Source organism: Parambassis ranga, chromosome 19 (assembly GCF_900634625.1).
Source record: "Parambassis ranga chromosome 19, fParRan2.1, whole genome shotgun sequence".
Classification (NCBI taxonomy): Eukaryota; Metazoa; Chordata; class Actinopteri; family Ambassidae; genus Parambassis; species Parambassis ranga.
In genome coordinates this window covers 7,693,380-7,717,036 of record NC_041039.1, presented here as the reverse complement: position 1 = coordinate 7,717,036, position 23,657 = coordinate 7,693,380, and the positions used below count along the sequence as shown (strand labels likewise).

Below are 23,657 nucleotides of genomic sequence, written 5' to 3'. Positions count from 1 at the left end.
TCTGAAGAAGCGCTGGCCTTTTAACTGCTGGCAAGGTCAGCTAGTGCCTGTGTCTTCCCACACATCTGCACGATATCACTGCTGCAGGCCACAGCGGCTACACTGTCCAGCCCTCATCCTCCCGTCCCTCTGACACTCACACCCACCTTAATCACGGGATTGCCTGCAGACCATATGGAGGGAGTTGGTACATGGGTTTCTCTAACAGGTTGAAGATCACCACTTTGTTGTGCTGGGAAATCTGTTCATTCCTACTTTGATTTCTTCTTCTGTTTCACATGCAGACTACAGTACAATGCTGCACAAAGTCTTGTACCATTAACTACCTCTCATATGTCTCAGTTCACTGCTCTCCACTGCTCTGAGATGATGACAGGTGTGTGAGCCTCCTTTCAATAACCCTTGGAAGATAAGAGGTCGAGGTCCTCCTCTAATTGCATGTTGGCCAGACAGAAGGAAGGCTGGTGTTGTTGTCAGAATAAGCCAGTGATCTGTAAAAAGCCCCAGCAGAGCTCTGATAATTAGAGTCTCTCTACCCTGACACTCCCAAGATACCATCACACTGCTGCAGGAATCAAATGAGATGATGCTTAAAATTAAACACAGATATTAGAGCGACTGGAAGATATGGGAATGAAATTCAGAGTTCCACTGGGAAAGTTGGATTTAATTGTACAAATATCAATTCATGCTTGCTGAAATGTTAAGTTTGACAACACAAAAAACATGTCTACACTGCCTAAGGGTTTCAGTATGTGGATGTATGTTGGATGTAAGCTGTTGCCGTGCTAGACATTAGTAGCTAACAGGTGATTTTAATGAGAGTTCCAGTGGATTATAGGGGATCATTATTCCATCTAATGTTATGCAATGCCACATATATTTGTCAATCTGATATATTTAGCTAGGCTAGCAAAAACAACTGGCCACGTACTGTGTTTGATAAAATAAAAACAAAGTTTGATTAATTTGTATTCATCGGCTAAAAAGTTGTGCAAATGTCTTTATTTAATAACTAAAAGCAATATAAAAACATCAATGACACAAAAGGTCACTAAGTCAGGACATTAAGTTTGTGTAATGGTTTACATGACTGTGTTACATAAGTTAATAAGTACATGTATATACATTATGACATTCATGGCAGTTCCTCACAGTGGAAAGATTTGATGCTTTAACAGATTAAAATAAAAAAAATAAGCTATAAAGAGAATATAATCTGGCTTTTGTGGTATCAGTTTTCATAGTTGATGTCACAATGATGGTGGCTGTTAACAAAGACAAACTGACAGAATGAATAATCATATAAAGCAAAGATGACAGCACCGAGAGAGCTTATGCCTGGGGATAAAAAAAAAAAACACACACTTTTAAATTAATCCACATTTTCAGTCTCCAAACACTAATTCCACTGACAACATTCTGGAGGAATCTGACACAGGACCAAACCCGGGCTTGGACTTCACCCCAGTCTGATCAGAGCAGATGTTTGTCTTTGCTGTCTGTGCTCAGTTATTATGTTCCCAGACGTCTTTCTCTGGACCTGCGGGCTTGGAGCTGCCTGACTGGCAATCTGATTGGCTGCTTGTTGAACCTTTCCATAATTTCTTTGATTCGGGACAGGTTGGTGCGTCCGATGGTGAAGTCGCACCTGGTGGCACCCATCTCGTATCCTACCTCGCACTTCTTGCTGGTGAGGCTGTAGCCCTCGGCCCTGGCTGTCACCCTGTACTCTCCTGGATTCAGCAAGCGCCAATAATCTCCATCAGCAGCTGGGAAGAAGCACAAGCACACAACAGAAAAAAAGTAGGTGTTTACAGCACCAAACAAAATCTAAGTCAAATCTGAGACAGTGAATGTTAACCATAGACTATACAGTCGTGTAGGTGCCTGTCTAGTGTTCATATCAGAAACAGCTTCTCCAAGTGGAAAGTCTGTCGGACAACAATGCACTTGTGATGTCTGCATCTGTGTGTTTGGTGTAATCCTGGCAACACATTTTTGCCACAGCAGCAATATGCAAATCCTGTCCTAGAAAGTTTAAACAGTCTAGTAAGCAGATCCATTTGGTGCCTGAAATACATCGTCCTGTGTGTGTTCCACTTTAGAGACAGGATGTGTTCATGTTTATTTTCTTAAAAATAGCAGTGCTTTATCACACTGGATTTTCTCTCTCTCTCTCTCTCTGCTGCCTTTATGTGACCGGAGTACACTCTGTGGTATATTTTCAGCCTTTGACTCACTCACATAAAAACTGACAGTGTTGCTTCAGCCTGTCTTCCAAACACCCACCTGACACGTTTGAACAACCACAGAGACAAATGAAATATGATGGCAGCAGGTCCCGTCTCTGCTGCTGATCAACAGCGCCAACCACACAGTTACACAGGAACATTCGTGCTCACATTATGGAACTCTCAGCTGAATCATCTTGATAAAAGAAAAGCAGCTCTGCAAATGTTCACTTCCAAAATAAATTCAAAGCAGCTGAAAAGGTGCAATTTTTAAAATAAAATAAATAGCCTAAAATCTTTCCTGACTGCAGGTTTCTGAGAGGAAGCAGTGACTTATTTTTAGGTCCAGGAATAATAATGGCTAATGTCCTTTTGGACTTTTGATTTCACGCTCTAAGTACTAAACTACTCTGGCTTTGAAGGCTGCATTTTTTTAAGGCATCAGCAGAGCTCGCCTTTAGGACTCTCAATCAATAGTGAGATTCAGATCAGGAGGCCACCACAGCTCAGGTTATAACTGAGAATTGAGCCCACGGCTCTGCTAAAACGCGTCAACTGCTTTGGTTTATGCCTTTGATTCCCTCGCACTCTGGAATACTAACTTACTGCAGGAGTGACTCATTCCTGAGGAGTAAGCTGGAGCGTAGAGACAGTCGAGTCAGTGCACCCTGAGGTAGCTTCTTCTGCTTTGATTGCAAAATCTCAGCTTACTCACATGAAGGAAAAAATATACACATGCTGCAAAACAGACAACTGCTGGCACCCTGGACACAAGTCTGAAGAGTTTATTCTCTGCTGTTTGATAGCTGATGTATAAATATCAGTTTACCTGTGCGAACATCGTGGCTGATGCCCTCCACAGAGATGATAGCGTTAGCTATTCCGCGACCTTGCAGGTCCTTGACGACACCTTTGATCCCACGGTGCACCTGAATAATGAAAAACATTACACGTGTGAATCCTGCCCTGAGTCAACATCTACTGCATGACATGATACAATGAAAATTGCATGTCATTCCGTTTTTCATCCAGCATCAGTGTCTCAGCATGGGGCAGAACCCTCTGAAACCCACATCAGTACAGAGAATTTAACAGGGCAACATTCCAACATTGAAGCTGTATCAGTCCCATGATTGGATGACATTGGGTAATATATTCATATATTCTGATGTGGCCATCCAGCATTAACATAACCATGTGTCATAGCTAGGGGAAGTATTATGGATGTATTGTCTACCATTTTGGGGGGGAGGACATTTCTACCTGTTGTCAATTATGTTGATGGACATCTTGTAATAAATGAAATGCAACAATGGATAAATCTTGCAGCCAGACAGTAGAGGGCTAGGGTATGTTTTTAGCCTAGCATGGATCTCTTGCTGTGGCCCTGCTTCCTCACACAACCAGCTGATGCTGGATTCTTGGTCCATGATTGTTGTGCTAGTAGGTTGTTGAATAATGTAGCAGCGTCTATATGCCATTGTAGTTCAGGAAAGTCAGGAAAAGACAGTAGCAGCAGTGCTTGTCTCAAGAGAATTTTACAAATTGTACCTTTAATCAACAACTAAAATTTTCGCCCACAAGCCCATATAACATTTTTATGTATGTACTGTGGTGAGAAGAACAACAGGAACAAACAACAGACAGAGCATGTTCCTAAAATAGGTCTAAATTATTAAAAAGAGCATGTGTTTGGTGTATTTTTTGTGTTTTTCTTTCTTGTGTGTATATGTGTGAGTTGCGTGGGCCACTTTGCCTCTGTACCTGCTCCATAAAGACAAGAAGAGACTCGCGATTGTTCTCCCACTCCTCAGGCAGTTCGCTCTCATGAGGGAATTTGTCACAACCCACATACATCGACAGCTCAAAGCAGTTGTTGTGCAAGTAGCTGAAATCATTCATGCCTGCAAAAAAAGAGAGACGGGTTAACCTACTGGTCAGAAACTTAGTCAACTCAGTGGTCAGATAATTAAGAAAAGAAACAACTCTCTGTTTGTTTGTTTTCCTTTAAATCCCTACATAGTGCTGCAGGCTAAAACCTTGAAGCAGCCAAAAAGGTTCTGCACTCAATATGCAGATGTGTTCACGTGTGCTAAACAAAGCTACAGCTCAAAGGCTCAGAGCAAAGCGGAGAAGAGCTGCATAACACAGTGTTAGGATCAGGGGAAAAAAAACACCCGGGAAGACATGGACACTAACTTCCGGCCGCAGTGTGCCATGACGCTCCGTTGATGGTGCCGTCCTCCTTGGCAAAGTCTTCTGTGTGGCAGACCCGTCGGTTGGCATCAGTCATCAGGCGGTGGGTGGAGGCGTAGGAGAAGGCCAGCCAGCGGAAGACGTGGTCATCCGGGGTGGGGGTCTGCTCCCTGCTCACCCCTTGGGAGCGTGTTTTGTCGTACGGGAAGGTCACCACCAGCTCCCCACCCTGGAGGTTACCACCAAGCACGAAGGGCATCTTCTCCATCCATGCTATCAGAGCGCGTGTCTCCACGGCAACCTATGGCAGAAGCACAGGGGAGGAGAGGATAATGTAATTCATGCAATCATCTCAACACTATGATTGCTAAATTAACTGCTGAAAACATTTTTCCCTGCATGTGCCCTCAGGAGGAAGCTGTTCACACAATCCAAACAAATTTCACTAGAAATTGTTCATCAGGCGGCAGCAGATCAGTTATAGCATCCTGTGGCTTGTATTTGCATGTTACAATCAGGAAATTGATAAAACTGCTCCTGCCATTTGGGCTGGTTATAATTAAACCAGCCCACTACAGTTGCACCAATCATTCAGGGCGAACAGGGATAGTTTTCACATCTTTGTGAGCACAGATGGGGATCCCAGCTCTGCAGCTGCAGCAGCTATTCTTGGGGCTCTGTGTGACTCACTCATGGGTCTCGCTAACGTCAAAACACTGCTGAGGGCGAGCTTTAAATAGATTGCTGGGTATATTTTTGCTCACAACCTCTTCGTCACACAAAGCGAATCCATCCGCTTGTCCTAAAATAGACAGCACTGGTGTGCCCTCGTGACTGCTTTACCCTTTTCAAGTCTTCACTGTGAAATCTATTTGTTATATTGGAGGAGGTGCAGGAGGAGAGCACAGTGTCACAATTTGTCACCTGAGGGTTAAGTCACTGGAGCCTAAATGGCATTATTATGGTTGTGAACAATAAAAGTTTTGACTTTGAGGATTAAAAAGGAAGAGCTTGTTTCACATGTTTTAGGAAAACAAACGGGATTTGTGTCAGAAGGACTCACCGAGGCGTTCTTGGACTGGTACCACTCTGGGATGGGCACATGGTGGTTGAACATTTTGCGAGGAATCCACTTCTTGGCCTCTGCTTCCCACAGAATGGAGTTGAGATCAGGGAAGTTGTGGTGAATGTCTATTCCATCGTTGCTCCACCGACCCCGGGACCAGCCGCTCAGCTCTGAACCCTGTAAGAAAAAAAAAAAAAAAACTCAATAGGATTCAGAATTCAAGTTGTGATTATCAGATGGAGAAATCCTGCATAGCATGCTGTTAAGTGTTTGAAGCTGCTCCATGTTTTTTTTATAGTCAATCACTTGTAAGATATCTCTTTCTAGACAAAAGGAAACCACATACTGTATATAACTATGAATGAAGTTTCTGTGACATCACCAATAATTTTGGTGAAGGCCCTGACTGTCACCATGCTGACAGCATTGCAATCCACCTAAATTCCCAGTCAATCCTAATCCAGGCAAACAGGAAGAGGGAGGAGCTGTTGTAGGCGGGCAGCTGTAGAAGCAGAAGGCTCACAATGTAAGTAAACTCCTGTCACTCAAAGTGGTCGTGCCCAAAATTATGAAGCCAGACCCCTCAGAAGCTGTGGGGGGAACTGCAGTTTTTGACACTTCTGCATGGTCCCAGATGTAATAGTCTGTATTCATTATATAAGAGAAAAACCAGAGCCACTTGGACTGTGGATACACAAACAAAAAGAAAAGCAGCACAGGCCTACCACCATTTTTGCTCACCGCTGACAGATTGATGGGTTTCTTCACTCCAGACGGCCATGTTGTTTACATATTGGAATGTTCAGAATAGAAGAGCTGTCTGTGTGTGCCATCTTGGCCTGTTTTCACTTCTGTGATTCAGCATGTTCAGTCTGCTTTTTGTGGCACCAAAGCTGCAGACACGCTGCAAAAACTAGGGCTACAATCAAGTTGGTGTGCACAGTCCTTTGAGGCGACTTCTAAAACAATGTGCCAAAATAAAAATAATAAAGCAGAACTGTCACTGTATCACCCACACTAAAAATGCCCCATCTTCTATCAATCTGTAGTCCTCACAGATTAGGCTCATCTCTTTTAACTATGCATGTACTACATGCACTTTTAAGTACAAGCTGACAGAAATAATTGTTAAGCACATCATTAGCTTTTGTTAAATGGAGCATTTACACTAGTGCTCCAACACAGCAGGTCACCAAATGACATTTTCCTTTAGCTGCCTCTGTTTCTTAACTAATTCATGTGCTTACATCAGTTTCATCCTAAGGCTGAAACTGATTTAAGCACTAACATGAATTCAGGAGTTATTTTACAGCAGGACAGGCAGCAGGTCCATTTATATATCACACAAAAACTAATTTTCCCAACATGCATCTGCACCACATGCACTTTTATCCAGTGAAGACCTGCTGAGCAGATAGGGCTCTGTTTTCACCAGGGGCTGGGCTCATGATATGAGGTCACTAATGGCTGTCTTGCAGACCTACCACTTCAAAGGCTTTCTCGTACCCATCAGGGTTGACAGATGGCAAGAGATGGATCCTGGTCTCCTCCACCAGGTGACGTATCCGCTGGTTGCCAGATAGATACTCCAAGCACATGAACTGCATCAGCAGGAGCAGCAGCTCCCGTCCCAGTACCTCGTTGCCATGGGAACCTGCCGTGTAACGAAACTCCGGTTCACCTGGTCAACAGGTTCATATGGAGGGATAGATGGAGGGGGGAGATAGACGGGGATTAATTGTGCACCTACAGCCACATAGAGAAAAAAAACCTCAAGCCATCACACACTCACCAACTTCATGCTCTCCGGGGTTGTCAGAGATCTCTATGGCATACAGCTTGAGGCCACTGTGGCTCTTTCCTATGTTATAGATCCGCGTGATGTTGGGGCACATTTCATTAACCACTTTCATAAGCTGTGGAGAGTGAAGTAAATAATTAGTTTCCAATCTACTGTAGCACTCACATTTCCATGAAAATACTTATTTATCACCTGCAAAGTCAAAAAAGGTGCTTAGAAAGCTGGACCATCTGTGACAAGCTGCCAAAAGCTCCACAGCTTGTAGCGGATGTGAGCACAAAAAAGTTTTTTGCAATTTTTAAATCAATTCAGTTATTTTTACTTTATTTTGAGATATTTCTGTATTTATTTCTCACTTCTTTACAAAAAGGCGATTTTACATACAGTAGTCTATAGTATACTAGTTTATATACACCAGTTAGGAGGATCTGAATCAGCTCAAGTCCCTGTTCCAAACATGGATCATGGATAATACAGTCACAAGCAGTCAAATTTATATCCAGGTGTGAAAGCACCTAGACCATGTAGATCATGTTTGGAATGAGACCAAAAGTCTTCATTTGACAGTAACTTTCTGGTAGTTCTGTCAGATCTTTACTGTTTTCATTTACAGAAATGTTTTCAAAAGTCTAACTATTTAATTGACATCACACATCAATCACAGATTGAAACATCCATACAACAGCATCAAAGAAGGACACGTGGAACTGAGACGCAAATGTGCTTATGACTGCTTCTCAAGTGATGTTTGTGTTTATATGCATATAGAGTGAAGAAGATTGTGAAGAGGAGATCTGATTCATTTTTCTATTACAACCTTCGACGGAGGATACATGTAGCCTCAAAATAGAAAAAACAACCTCCCTGTTACTGGAAATATCATTCTCTCTAGCACAGTGTCACAGCACTGATTTAATAAGCCTTTGTGTGTGGAAGCAGTCAAGGTAATTACCATGACAGGCTCATACAGGAGCCGATTAAAATAGTAACAATTATCATTTATGCGTATGGTGGCACAATGGAGAGGTGCAGCAGAGAAGTGACTAACCAGCTGGTAAGTAAAACCACTGCAATAATAGCACAAGTGTTTACTCTCTGCTTCCAGCTGCTGCTGCAGGAGTCATTAACCAGTCAGGAGCAGTGGGGCTTTAATTAACTCTGGGTTGGATCCTGACTTTTCTAACAGAGTAAATCATTAAACAAATGTCAGTTTTCTGTAGAAAAAAACAAAAGGATTACAAGATGGCAGGGCAACCGGCGCTCACACTTTAATAAAGCGCAGTGTTCCCTTGATAAATATACCTGGATTGTGTTATTTACCTGAATCAATGCAGGACATTCTGTCTGAGTCTTTCTACATACACCACCTGCTGCTCTTATACCACTTTGGAGTGTTCGTTTTTGTCATAATGAAATGAATGGACCAGACTAGGTTTTAATCTATGTGTAAGTGTATACTTAAGATAATTAAAGAGAAGCAGTGCCAGCATAATACCAGTTTAATATCTTCCTCTCTGAAGATGGATAATGGCAGCAATAGCAGTATTCCCAAGGCATTACAATCAGCTGTGATGTAAAAAAGAGGTCCTTCAGGGAATCTTTTTCACTCCTCTCATGAGGCATGTACTTTATTTAAGAGGCCACAATGGACTATTTCCACTTTTCTTTAACCTGCCGGGGGGATACGGTGCCTGGTACCTACACATAGAAACAAAATGTCAGGGGTGAAAAGGCTTTAAAAGGGGATTTTAAAAATAGACCGTCCTTTCTTTGTGGAGGTCTATTGAGGCTGGTCACCCTGCATGACACACATTATCCTCCTTCAGGTAAAGAAAAGAAAACAGTCCATTTAATTCACTTTGATATTCCTGCAGAAGCAATTCAGGCTGTCACTGCACCATATCAAAAAAGAGCTGCAGCTGTACAATGAGGCATACATTGGAAGCACTAATTGGAGCACATCACTGTGGGCACACTAAAAGAGCAGATCCGGACACCTGTAGTCGACTGCTACATTACAGAGGATTACAATTCACAGCACCTTGTACCGTCGCAATCGCTCAGGCGCAGCGTACACACTGACAAACACAGCTGTCCTCCTTCCCTGTACAAACAGGCTCCTGCTCATGACAACTTTATGAATAAGTAATGGCACAACCCTGGAGATGCTTTATGCATTTTCATGTGGCTGCCAGTGCTCCCTTCATTTGCTACGTGTTGCACACTTTGTTCTTGTAAAGGACACAACTTGACTGGTGTTGGATCACAGTAACACAAAATGTTTTATTTCTCTGTGCCCTGGTCTCTTTGCTGAATAAGAAGTGAGTGTTCACTGTGACTCACCTGCCTCATCTCTTTGTAGCTGTGGTGTCTGAAGTCCAAGTCGTCTGTTGTTATGACTTCATTGCGTCTATGATAATAGTTGTTTGGATCTGGAACCAGATTCCAGAGTTACTGATATGCAAAAAGGTAGATTAGATACTTGGAAAGGAATGAGAAGCAATGCCAGGTGTTTTAAGAACACCTGCTCACTTTCCTCCAGCTTAGCCTTCCAAAGAAAAGATATATTTTTCTGTTTTATTCTAACAGCATGTAGTCATGCAGACAGTTTAGGTACTTGGTGCCAAGATTTTTGTGTGTTTGATTTTGAGGTTTCTATCACAACACAAAGTACACACCATTTTATTTAATAACTGTGCTCCTGGGATTTTACAGTTGCACATTTATAACTGTCCTTCCAGAAACAGTATCCCAGTTTCTGTGGACAATCTCCACAGACCCAAACCTTCTTTGGAATGTTTTTCAGAAAAGCATATTCCAAAATCTCATATTTCTATGAATGGATAATATCTGTCATAAATTTTTCACATGTCTGCTTTGTCCATACAAACCCATCACCTGGCATAGGACAACCAAGGATCTCCACTCTCATGCAGATGCTGCCGCCACCGAACCACGAGTGAGGGTTGACTCGAATGTATCGAGCAACCACAGGCGCTGGGAAGAGATTCCGGACGGGGATCTCCTTTTCCCTGTTGCCACTGAATATCTACTGAGGCAAACACAGGGTGAATAAACAGAACATGTTATACACTAAACCTCAGCTGATTATATTTAAGTTCAGACAATATTTAAAAAAAAATAGAATAAAAAAAATAAAATAGAAAAAAGTGTTCCTGTAAACCTAAACTAAACACACACATCCATCCTGTACAATGTCATTAAACTTTGTTACCTCCGGGACCTTATTGTAAATTTTAACACCCACGGATGGAGTTCTTCTTTGCACCTTTTGGCATTTTGAAAGACCAACAAAGCAGTTTGGCATTTGGCACAAAAGGTGGAAGAGAGTGGGTGAGAAGGTAGCTTGTAGCTGAGACTAAATTACTGTCTGGGTATTATCTCCCACATCAGTGACATCAGCAGCCAAGAGAGTGCACAGTTACAACAAAATTTCATTAGCTGCGACATGAACAGCAGCAGGGAGCGACGAGGAGATGATTCCCTTCAAAAATATCAACCTAATCAGCTTTGGCTCCAGCTACAGTTTTCACATTTTACCTTTCTTTTTCACATCATTGCTCAGTTTGCTGTGGAGGTATTGCTCTGTTTGGTTCTTGTCTCTTCAATTAAATCAAGTGCTCAAGTATAAAACACACACACACACACACACACACACAGCTCCGACAATGAGCCAGGATGAGGTTCCCATCTGTGTAAGGATCATCAGTATTTACTATTGCTTCTCAGCTCATTAGGCTTGGAAACAGCAGACATCTAAATCTCCGTCTGTAATTGCTCTCATGCAAAAAATCGGATACACAAAACAAAACTTCTTATGAAGCTAGTTAAGAGGGAGAAAAATGCTTGAGTCTGAAGGACTATATCTGGAGCCTCTAGCTTTAAATGCCATTACTGTTACTCACCAAGTCTTCTGAGCCATTCTTCAGTGTTATCCATGTGTGGCTGTCGTTGCTGACCATGACCTTGTATGAGGTCACCCAGTCACTCCTGGTAACAAAACCAAAGGATGAGAAAGAAAAAAATTCAAATGGAGCTCAGAGGTGATCGTGAAGCAGCATCATCAAATTCTCAGAGGCTGAAACACCATTAAAAAACAGCACAGCTGGAGAGGAGGTCAAGGGATTTATATTAGAATGAAATCAATTGAAGTTTGTTGTGATTCTTATTGCAGCTGGGTTAGGTTAATAGAAATTGGTAATTAATTCCAGCTTTGCTGTTCAAATACAGATATTATTCTCCCACAGTAGAAAAGGACAGCTGTTGGTTTAAAGCTACAGCGCATAACTTTAGTCTCCCCCTATTGGCAGTCAGAGTAATTACACACATATTGTGGACTCGCAGAAATGTGTAATTAGAGAGGGGTCCTCTTTTCTCTTAATGATGAATGATTCTATCTAGCTTCCTAATAGATGAATAACCATATACATGACCCAGCTGGGTCCCTTTTATTAGTACTTTAGGTAGAACATACAGATGGGAGGCATCAATCAGCACAATGCTTTTCATCTCTGTCTATAAACAGTGTTCACCGATGACTGTCCCAGCCTGCCAGACACAGCTTTACCCACAGTATGTGGGTTGGCAGAGACTCCCATGCTCCTGGATAAAGACATCAGTACTGAGCTGGGCCAGCCTGCTAAGAATTCCCAGTCCTGCTAATTAAAGTTCTGTTATAGACAGGAACCCCTGAGCTGGCACTGCAGACAGTTACAAGCCCTACAGAGCTAATTGCGGAGATATTCTGGTTTAGGCATCGGTGTCTCTTGCGCCTTCAGATGGTTATTACAAACACAGCTTGATAAAGTTGCTCCCAATGCTCTTTAAATACACAGCAGCTTCCAGTCTGTGGCACCCTTTCCAATTAAGAACTACAAAGGCCAAAAGTTGTCAAATATTACTACAGAGCATAGTCAGAGTAGGTAGATAAGACAGCAAGATGAGCATACATAAGCTAGTCCAGGCTCATTGTTCACTGCAATATCAAGTCCTGCACATGTGTGGAAACACCATTTAGAAGTCAATATATGTTCTGTGCAGTATCACACTAACAAGACACCTAAATCATTAAATATATATTTCATTATTGATTTTACAAAGTTTGAAAGAAGCTAAAATATGTGTGTACAACATCTTTACAAGTGACCACAGGTGCTTTCAAACTTGAGGAAAAATATGTTTCATTATGCTATAGATATTTTGAATAACAATTTAGTTTTAACGCTATTGTAATCAGCAAGTGTGGAAATCCTGCAAAAAACGAATTTTTGACAAATAACTGCAGGTCACAAGTGAGTCGATCCTGGCTTACTAGTTGCACTGAAGAGTAAAGAATTTTTTGTTTTTGACAGAATCTTATCAATGCAATTACTTTATTTTTTATGACTATTTAACTAAGGTATGCAGAATTAAAGGATATTCATTACATATTGCACCATTAAGCTTAGATTACTCTGTGACAGCAAACGTTTGTAAAGTTTCCTCCAATTGAGAGCAGAATCCAGTGATGACTTTATCCACAACAAAACGCAGATATCTTTGTGTAGCTCAGTGGGGAGTTTTCAGAGGCTCATGGAATCAAGCATGTACTGTACAGCTTGTCTTCTCTGCATGTGTGTCTCTCACACACATTTAAAACTGAGCCACTTTCAGAAGTGAATCAATACAAAAGTGGGTTAATGCACGGTTGGCACAATGCTACATTATCTCATAACCCACTTTGACTGTTGTTTTTACTGCTTTACACTAATGCTAAAATAGTTTCTGTTAAATTGCTCTACTGTCACAAATCTCTAAACAAACACACATTTAAATGTGTATGTTTTAACAACACTTACATCATATCCCTCTTTCTCCCTCTTCAACCAGCACTGATGAACCAACTCACACTCACTGCTGTAAAATCTATTTTCTCAGCTGCTATTTTTATAATGCAGTGACCTTTTAAGAGATATGAAAGAATGAGGCTGCATTCCAATCAATCAAATTCATAAATCCTTAATCCCACAGTGAGGGGATCAGAAAAGACATGTGAAAAGGGCAAACACCAGTGAAGGTCCGATGCCATGTGGACCAGATTGAAAAGCGTGTTTTGTTTATATCTGTGAAGTCAAATTTTCCACATGGGTTTAGAGGAAAATCCCAGAGCTCTGGAACAATTACGGCTGTCTGTCTACTTCCAGTTCTCTTATTTTGAAACTCATGCCATGTGAAATTCGATTTCTGGCTGCTTAGTGTGTTTGGGTTTGAATTAGCCATGTTAGTGCCACAGCTCCATGAATGGCAAAGCTCTCTACACTGGACTAGACTGACTGTATTTTACCAAATATCCAATGAAAACCATGAGAGGGTGACTGCGCTGCACTGCCTCAAGTGGCCATTTGAAGAATTATAGTCGGCTTAATTTTTTCAGCATTGCGTTAGCATTCATCTTAATCCTCTGCTATACCAGTTTTACAGACTCACTAGCATAAAGACAGAGAAATAACATTGTAAACGCTTTTTTAAAAAGTACAGAGAAGAAGACAAAATGAGATTCATATTAAATGTGCCAGATTAATAGCGCCACAAATCCTCATCCTTGCTGTGCAACCATCTGCATCCCTCCATGTGTGCCAACAGGGTTCCTATACTCACGACCAGAGGGAGTTTCTGCCTTGTGTGATGACCCCCGTGAACTTAGTCAGCCTCCTGGCATCCACCTCGAACCACTGCAGCGGGTCATCTCTCCCGGCACACCAGGCTCCATCATAGAGGTCATCCTCATAGATGCCAGCCTGTGGGCCAGAAACAGCAGGAGTTTATTCCATATGTACATGTTGACTGACACAGACAGCGTATGATTTTGTGTGTGTGTGTCATCTCATATATCAGAATGGCATATCAACAATGACTTTACACAGGTACAGGCTACATTACTAAACTGTCTCCTAATACAATGACAACATCTGTATAACACTGCCAGCGCTTTCTTCCAAATCCCTGCATTTCTGAATTATTTTGCAACAGTTTCAGTGTAACATTAGGACACATGTTCTTGAGACTTGCTGGGTTCGACAGCTGAAAACGTTAAACTAATTATGATGCATCAAACGTGGCCCTATAAAGCCTGTAGTGTGTCGACTGACACTTTTGGCTCAGAGCAAGATGTGTGAACAGTCACACTCATATGCTGACAGGCCACAAGCTGTTTATCTTCATCATCCGATCTCAAACATTATGATGACATAATGTACTATACATGCTGAGTGCATAATTTCACTGCCTCTTTCAAGCACATTCCTCTTATCATGCATTATACATAGAAGAAAGGAACTTGACAAATGTGCATATTCTAACATCAAACACATGTATAAAGGTACAATTTGTAAGGCTATTAAAGATTCAGAACATTCAGAAAGCAACAAAAATGATCAACAGAAGGTGAATAAGTTATAACGTTTTGCAGATCTACTGAAGTTAGCATGCAGATTAGCTAGTGCCAGATGGTGCCATCATAAATTGTACCACATAGTGGGAACTTAGTAACACATAGTTACTGTATGAAATGGTCACTGCATATTTCAGAAGCGTGTAAGAGCTGAGTCAATTTAAATTGCAAAGCACAGGTGAGCAAAGAAGCCTCTAATTTGTTGTTTTCTTGAGATTACTGCATGATCTTGCCAGATCATGGCACATAATCACTTTGTGGTACCAGGACACCATTGAACCAGTCTCCTAACCAAACAGCTAACTGCATTTAACTAGAATTTATTTTTAGCCTAGCATGATCTTCTTGGTGCTTACAATGGCCCATTTTCTGCCACAAACTTCTGAGATCTGGTTAGCGTGGCATATCTATCAGATCATTGCACAGACTTTTGTAGATTAGTTTGTTTGGCATACAAATTAAAGAAGAAACACCCTCTTGAGAAAGAAAAAAAAGAACCATTTTCACAAATTGTAGTAGCTGATTGGTTAACCTGACTTCCTTATGATTGTGGTCTGACAAAGAAGATACAAAATTAAATGTGAACATCTTGAAATGATATTTTAGTTTTCAGCTGTTTTAAAGCAGTTTTGTGAAGCACAAATCAATTTGTAAGGTAAGCTTTGGAGATACCTGCATGTTAGAATGTTCTGTTTGAATGAATGCCAGTTCATGGTGCATCCACACACTTAAATGCTAAATGGAGTATTGGCAAAACACTAAGTGATCCGTCATCGGTGCAGACAATGAGTCCTTTTATAAAGACCTCTGATACAGCTTTGGACGGGTCTCAAGGCTTTCTATTATTGTTTTTGTTTTCTTGCCAGTATGCATCTTCCAACATCAAGATATACTTAAATTTCATTGCTGTTGGTGTCTGGAGTATAAACAAACTTTAGCAGCTACAATAGTGAAAAACAAACTAGCTGACTGGACACAGGCCTGATTCAACAGGCAACATCTGCTATCCATGTCTTTGTCCTGATTTACAGATAATTGTCCTCAGAATAGACACCATCACTGATCCCTCCACATACACACACACACTAAATCCTTTGTTTTGCCGTTTGCCTTCTTGAGTGAATTAAGAGCCTCTTTCATTAATTGTGCAGTTGGAGCAGAAGATGAGGTTTGCCGCTGCAGACTGTATGCAGGCTAATACCCTCAAAGCACAGCTCGCACTAACAGGAAATACCTCTTCTCCCAGATGCCAGTGCTTTTTATTAAGTCTGTGGATGTGCCTTTGGTTTGATAGCAACACTATTACTTTCTCTGTTTAGTTAGCTTGTTTCAGAGTATTGAAATATGCGGCCAGTTGAAGCGGAATGAAAACGTTGTTCACATTTAACAGAGGTTATCACAGCTGCCATCTTTCCACCAGGCTCAACTGATCCTAAAATTAAAAAGATACTATCTCCCTGTCATATTTCTTTTGTACTGCTGCTGTGTGGTGATACAGCCTGAGGTAGAATGTGAGCCCCAACATTTCTAAGGTAGGTTTGCCCTCACATTCCAACCTTACCTGAATGTTAAGGCGGCCTCTGTGTGCACCAAGGCCGTAGCGTTTCGTAGATGAAGCATGAAGCTGGAAATCATCAATCTTGAGTGTCTCCAGTCCCATGGGAGGGCATTCTAGGCAACGAGAATGACAAATTGGCCTGTGATGGTGATGTTATGTATCATGTGTTACCTTGAGACAGAAGAATGCAGCTTTCCCTGCTGCAGCTCCTTAGTCAGCCAGCATGCATTCGTTAATAGCTTGACTCAACAGTAATGAGCAATTTGCACAGTGAGCTCAAATGTGTGAAGCAAGAAGACAGGCGCTGCACTCTGCTACCAATGAGACGTAATAATAACCGCTCTGTACAGAAAATCCAAAGTAATCAACACACAGTTAACACTTTCACTCTATTGCTGTGAAATACACAATTAAATGTGTGTTATGTTGGTATGCTTTGTTGCTTTTGATATTTCTAAATGAATTCACTTGTGCTTGCAGGACCCTTGAAAAGAGACTTTCTGTGCATCCATTTCTGTGCACACCTGAAAATCAATGCACAAAAGATGAGGCCTGAGTAACAAACTTTACTTCAACAGAGCAATGGCTGCTTTTATGTTTTAAGGTGCTATGAATTTCAAATTGTGTCAAGCTTCATGGGTGATTAATAGCTGCACGCTATGAACTTTTTGTAATTTAGCAGTGTACACCTATCGGAGCCATCTGACTGAATACATGATTAAATTGTTGAAATGACTGAAGATGTATCATTATCATGAAAGGGAGGCAATGGGAAATTGCCGGAGCTGCTACTGTTAACCTGTCAAGTTCCTTTCAAGGTTTAAAATAGATATTGAATGTGATCAATAGGAAGACATTTCAGTGTCAGAAATGTTTTTAAAATACACTTGTTTTTCTACACGATGTTGAAGTAGTGAATAGCAAGCTCAGAACACGATGGCATCAGTGAAGTGTAAAGACTACTGATAGCTGAAGTTCCTGAGTGTGAACTAGATGTCCTGCTGTGGGCATATGGACTCATGCAGAAACTCTGCAATGCAATATTTAACATGGACCATATACTTTACATCTATTTGTTTACATTTAAAAGTCTTCCTGAAAGTTTTTCTCTTTCAAGTGAATGATAAGTCTGTTTTTTTACTGTTTATTGTCTGTTTACTGATCATTTTTTAAAATATTTTACATTTTAAAAATATTTTTTTACCACATATTCGTAGCATTATCGTGCAAGTATACTTTCTGGAATCAAGGGACCTAAATAATCACATAATATATTAACTGGCTGAGCTAGTGATGGCAATTAGCAGTCATCAATATGAGTAATTAACTTGTAATTTACTCCTTGAGTACATGAATTATCCAGTAACCCCCTCAATGCTCCAGCAGTGCTGCAGCAGGCCTGCAGACGCCTATTTTGGGAAAAATGCAGTCTTTGAAGGAGAGAGCTGCACATTATTGAAGATGTTTTCTTTTGCTGCTGGAGTGAGTTTGCAGTTCATTTGAACAAGTGCCTGTATTTAAGTGATTGCAGAAAGTGAGATGGTATTCACTAAACAGAGCTCTCTGTGTGAGATTGGCTCATCTTTCAGTCTGCAGTTACAATGGATGACGACCCGTGAGTGCCGAACGGGCAAATCAGAGCTGACGTGTGAAATCTCTGCTGCCCGACGGCTCTTTGGGTCACATCAAGCTGTTTGCAGACTTCCCTGGACCACAGCGATGGAATTTCAGAGCAAGAATTTCCGATTGGGCACCGGTCTGTTTGTACATGGAGCATATGCTGCACATGTCGCTGTCATACAGCCAGTGCTGCATTCACAAATGAACATACAGAAGTGTACCAGACACAAAGAAGACAGTGGAATTTTCTTTAAGAAGGAGGCGGATCTGGGTTATTATGTGGAAGCACTGCAGTGAAGTAAGCTAAAGGAAACCATCCTGAATTGTTGTTTGGTGCATAAAGCAAAAAGAGTGAGAACCAAATGAATTCCTGCTGTAAGCGTAAACATTAACAAACCAGAAGTGAAGCTCCTGGTAAGACCAGTTAGCTACGTAACTCTATACAGCAATAAAACATGTGCAGCTGAAGTTTTCACCCTACATTTATAATCTTTATGGACTCATACTGTTTTTCAATGTAGTGGTTACAACATGTTAGCAGCCCTAAGGATCAACATTAACAGAACAAAAAAAACAATGGGTGCCTGCCATGTTGTGAGGCCTTAAATCATCATCACCATCTGCATACAATCCTTCATAGGAGGACCCACACGGCAACACAGCATCTGGATTCAACAATAGTGTGTTGTAGAAATGACAAAATAGACAGTCAAATATTCATGTGTTGCTATCTAGGCCTCTTGCCATGCTCTTGCTGAGGCCCCGAAGCAGATCTGGAATTAAAATTACTCAGTCAGGTCTCATTTCACATCTGGTGGTACAATATTGAAATTCTTTATGTGTGTGATTTATTCATATTCTGATGTTTATGTTCTGTTGCCTGCTTTTAAACAAAGAGGCTTTGGTCCTTTCTTATTAAAGTTTTTGATAAAACACTGAGCGCTGCAGCAACTATCTAAGAAGAAGTGGCAATCCCTAAACTTTACATTTTATTATAAAATAATGCAAAGAATTTGTGGGATACTAAATATATCATTGGATACAACTAACAATGTAATTTGAATGTAGTCAGGTAATGAAACTATGAACAAATCAACAGCTCCAGTTCTGTACAACAAGCCATTGGAGAGCAGGATTAATGGGAGAGATGAATAGCAACTAGATTAGCACACACCTCATGCCAATGGGCAGGATGTAACTACATCACTCACATATTTCTAAAGAGTCACAGTCTGCCTAACCACATACAGGCAAAGAGGTGAGTCCTGACCCACCTGCCACACAGAGATCACTCTCATAATGCTGCACGATTTTAGGTTCTAATATAATAAACGGCAATTATTCATTTCTTAGTACCAGAAGTTGCCGCATGCTCTTGTCACCTGCTTACGATGACCCCTCCCCTGACCTCAATAAAGAGATATTGAAGTCCGGAGGCCTGGTCCCCACAGCAAGCTGAGGTCACTTACTTTATCCAGCAGGCAGGTTGCTCTGTCTATAACCTCTATGCTGTAGCAGTGCCTGACAAAAACAACATTGATCTCCTCTAGAATCTTTTTTTTTCCATGTCCCTTTAAATTAGGCCTTTTCATTCCTCAACAAGGATTTCTCACTGTAAAAACCCATTTAATAACTCAGGGTGACAGACTCTGCCCTGAATCATCACAAGACAGCTGCACATGAAAAAAACATTTTATCAAACGCAGCCTCAGCAGCTTTACTGAGCACATGTGATGCACTGTGATATCTGAGCGGAAACATTTTGTTTCAACACATTTCTGTAACATCTGATGGGAATAATGAATGAGCTCTTCAAACATCCGCTGAATGGAACTTTGAAAATCCCCCATTCACAGTAAATTCCCTGTTGTTTTGCTATACACATGTGGCAGCAGTCTCACAACACCAGAATAATTAGCAGGTGGAGATCTCTATATGTTTTAATAGTCAGCTGATAAATCAGCTGCTACCAGGAGACGTTGGAACAAATTTGGAAAACCGAGTCAGAGTTTCAGCCATGAAAACATGATTTTTGGAAGCAACATCTTGACTGCGCGAGCCATGCCAGGCGTGTCGGCATGGTGCTCCCATTTTCCAACAGGCAAGAATATCCAACTTTCTGCTCTGGCTCCTCAGTGCCAAATTAATAATGGCAGCTTTTCTGTCTGCGTCCTCACAATAGCTTCAACATAAACACATCAATTCACAGCACACTTAATTTCCCAGCAGTATTAAATAGCGCTTCACATAATGATTGAAATGTCTCACTCTGTGTAAATATGTCTAATAGGAGCTGTGGAAAGTCTGAGGTCAAAGCGCTTGCACTTAATCAGTCGAGTGAGGTAAGTTGGTCATTTGACATGCCAGAAAAGCTACCAGGGCATCCTGGCTGCAGTTTAACAAATATTCTGTGATCCATGGAAACCAAACACAATGCTTTATAGGCAAAGAGGAAAGCGGTGCCTCTGAGAGCATCATCTCACACTGCCAGACCTTTTCTCTCAGGGAACATTTAGCTTTCTGAAAACTCTGCTCGCCTTTCCAAAATATTTGTCATCTCTGAGAGAGTTTGTTTCTTTTTTCCCATCATAACGGCTCCTGTGGAAGTGGAGAAATGACCCGTGCACATCAGTGGAAAGATGGATTTTTATGAGATCATGAATTTCCCATAACAAGTGAGTGTCATCATGTTTTTGGGTTTTTTTTTTCACTCACCCTCTTTTAATGAGTTGTACAGCCCGTCTCCTTCTGAGATGCTGTTTGGGTTTTTCAGGGGGCTCTTCTTGTTCTTCTCTGCTTTTTTGCTGGGGGCTTTTACTGGAAAAAAGGAAACATTTTACTATTTTACTATTGAGCACTAAATCATAAAAAACTGATGAATCCTTGTTTACAAAAACAAAAAGGAAAGAGATTAGATCAGATGCTGCACATATGGGTGGATTCCGGGTTGTGGAGTGAGCCAAGAGATGACTTTTGGGCACACAATTTTAAAAAAAACCTTTACATCCTTGTACTCCATGCATTCATTAGCTCATTTTAGCCAACACTCATATGCATAGCATGGGGGCAGGAGGTTACATTCCAGGCTCTGAAGATGGAAGTGTGGTTTTTAGTTGAGCTTCAGGCCCCACATGACAACAACAACTCCCCTCACATCTGAAAGTCTTTATTCTGCTCTCTTTCTGGGGACAGGTTAAAGCCTCCACACTGCTCTGAGCTGCATATGTGGTTTAGGATTTTTCAGAATGCACAGACACACAGAGCTGGTTGGTGCAGGCAGTGCTCACGTAAAACCTGATGAATGTACACCACAAATAATGCATGAAACTCAAAAAAGACATTATCTCATATAAATACTACTACTGCCACTCGGCATATAGTAAAAAACATCTGCTTCCTACTTCCTTTTCTAAAACTCTTTAGAAATTGGAAAATAATTATTATGTTTACATGCAAACCCATCATGCTTTCCATACTTAAAATAAAAGATGAAACATGAAAACATGAAAAAACATGAAAATGTAACAGATGCATTTGAGGATGATGAAAGAGAAACAAACCTGACCTGCAAGACCAAAACAAGCTGAAAGACACTAAAATACTCTTTAACTAAGGGAAAATTTAGCAATAAAATACTAGTTAATTCATGGTATTATAATGCGGTGAAAAAAAGACTCATCAAAGGAATACAGCGACTTGTTTTCAGTGTTATCATCCTCCTCCTGCCTCACCTGCAGCAGGTATTCCTGCTGAGACACGTGAAGCCAGATGCCTGAAACATGAGGTCAATGCTACACAGCTGCTCTACATTACCTGCCACCGACCTGCAGAAACCCACACGCCTGTTACCATCTTCCAATCACATGCCAGAGTTTCAAACATACCTACAAACCTGCCACTGCACACAGGCTGAGTAAACCGCACAACAAGCGTGGATCTCACATGTGCTCCTGCATATTATGCTCTGCCCTGACCTCTGCTGAGCACGAAGCTGTTAATCCTGCTGTGCTGCAGGAGCCACACAGAAACATGGCTCTGATCTATATGGGGAGTCAAGAAGAAGAGAAGGAGGAGGTTTTTGTTTTTCTTTGCACATCCATTACCATACATGTGAATTGAATTTAGGAGGAGTGAAATGAGCACATCGTTTTCTTCTAATAATGCGTGAGGAAAAGTGGTTAAACAAAAGCTTTCTGAGATGCAGCATCCTTAATTTAAATCTTAAGGAAACTATCAGCCATTCACTATCAGCTAGTGACGACTCAGAACTTCACTTTGCCTAAAGTTTCAGCTTTAGTTTTCTAGCCATATTCAGGGGGGGTTTCTAGATCAGCTTTTACAACAGAGGTTGGCTGATATTGTCATTTTCTCAAGTTGCCCCTCTAAGAGATGACAGTGTTTTACCTGATTTGGCATCAGCTGTGGTTTTATCTGTCTTCTTGCCTGCTTTCCCCTGTGGCATTTTCTTGGCAGGGTTTTGCCTGGATTGTTCGTGCCCATCAGGTTTTGAGGCCACAGGCTTTTCCAACATTTGGACCTGGTTGTATTGTTCTCTTGTCAGCAACTCCTGCATGTAGTAATCCTCATCCTCACCAGCAGAGCCCCTACTTAGGTTTGCAAACCCCACAAGCAGTCCCAGCAGGGCCAGGGTGGTTAAGAGGCAGAGGCGTTGTCTCGTCATGACCCCGGGGGGATTATCTCCAGCTCAGAGTGCCTGATGCCGTCTCCAGAGGAGCCTGCTGCTGCTGCTGCTGCCGGGCTGCGTCCCATCAACTGTTTCGTCTTCCTCTCCCTCCCCGCTGCAACACGAAGAGTTCACAAAGTTCTCAGAGCACTCCAAGTCACTGACGAAAGCAGCGGAGCCAGAGGGTCCATGGACGCCTCAGCCTGGGAAAAATGCAGTGAGGGAGGGAGAAACACAGAGAGCGGGAGAGGGAAGAGGCAGGGAGACGGACAGTGCTGCTCTCTCCTTTAGATGCTGGCAGGTGACTCAAAAAACCCTTTTGTTCCTCTTAGATTCAAACCAGTCCAGACTGCTGACACATTGCAGAATCATTTTATTGGTCTGCATTAAAACTGAGGTACAAGCATAATTCGACACATTCAGGATGTGTGTTCATCTTCACCACCTCCCACTCTGTCTCAGGGGGAAACAGAAGGGAGGTTTCTTTATTCCTTACTTGTTTAAAAGATGGATCAGAGAACAGACAAGTGTTCTGACTCATGTAGAGGTGTGTGGCACTCTGCAGTTTAATGAAAGCCAGCCTCTCAGAGTAATTTAAGCTCTTCTTCTAGACGTGTGCACCAATTTACACTTTAACCAGCAGCTGAAATTCAACCAAACAAACCCTCTATGGAGCATCCAGGCATGTTCCAACACAGGGATGGAGCGCTGCCCTGTGTGTCACTGCTCATCACATCAGCACTGTCTGTTTCTCATAAAGCCTTTCGTCTCTTTCTCTCTCCCAGCAGCCGATGGGAGCCTCGCTTTCAGGAGAAGACAAAGCCTAAAGCAAGAGACACATTCCTGATTAAAACCACATTTTGTCAGCTAAAAGAGTTTTCTCTAAGTTTCACCACAAGGCTCCTGCTGTCTTATCTCTGATATTCAAGGAGCATTTGGAGTTAGTGCTATAAGCAAAAGAAACGTCTCGCCTTAGGCTTAGAACATTTAGCTATAATGAGTGGGGATTCCACTGAGCACTCGCACAACTAATAAGTACAGCTTTTGA

The 23,657-nt window shown here is 41.6% G+C and overlaps 1 protein-coding gene across 1 annotated transcript; it reads right to left on the bottom strand.

The window, feature by feature from the left end:
* Positions 1-1,347: 1,347 nt before the first annotated feature.
* On the bottom strand, positions 1,348-22,956 carry cpxm2 (carboxypeptidase X (M14 family), member 2). The gene is made up of 14 exons (XM_028430844.1): positions 22,330-22,956; positions 20,641-20,742; positions 16,309-16,418; positions 13,955-14,094; positions 11,224-11,308; positions 10,196-10,346; positions 9,641-9,729; positions 7,289-7,412; positions 6,981-7,177; positions 5,494-5,673; positions 4,434-4,731; positions 3,999-4,138; positions 3,064-3,163; positions 1,348-1,772 (listed from the first exon to the last, which is right to left on the bottom strand). Exons 1-14 carry the CDS (start codon positions 22,604-22,606, stop codon positions 1,516-1,518), a joined length of 2,250 nt encoding a protein of 749 aa, XP_028286645.1. The 5' UTR covers positions 22,607-22,956; the 3' UTR covers positions 1,348-1,515.
* Positions 22,957-23,657: the final 701 nt, after the last annotated feature.

Excerpts from the sequence above, each read along its gene's own strand:
- cpxm2 (XM_028430844.1), bottom strand. The coding sequence starts at position 22,606 with ATGACGAGACAACGCCTCTGCCTCTTAACCACCCTGGCCCTGCTGGGA. Across the intron at positions 14,095-16,308 it reads GAGGCCGCCTTAACATTCAG|GCTGGCATCTATGAGGATGA; the intron begins GTAAGGTTGGAA and ends TCTGGCCCACAG. Across the intron at positions 1,773-3,063 it reads CAGCCACGATGTTCGCACAG|CTGCTGATGGAGATTATTGG; the intron begins GTAAACTGATAT and ends GCTTCTTCCCAG.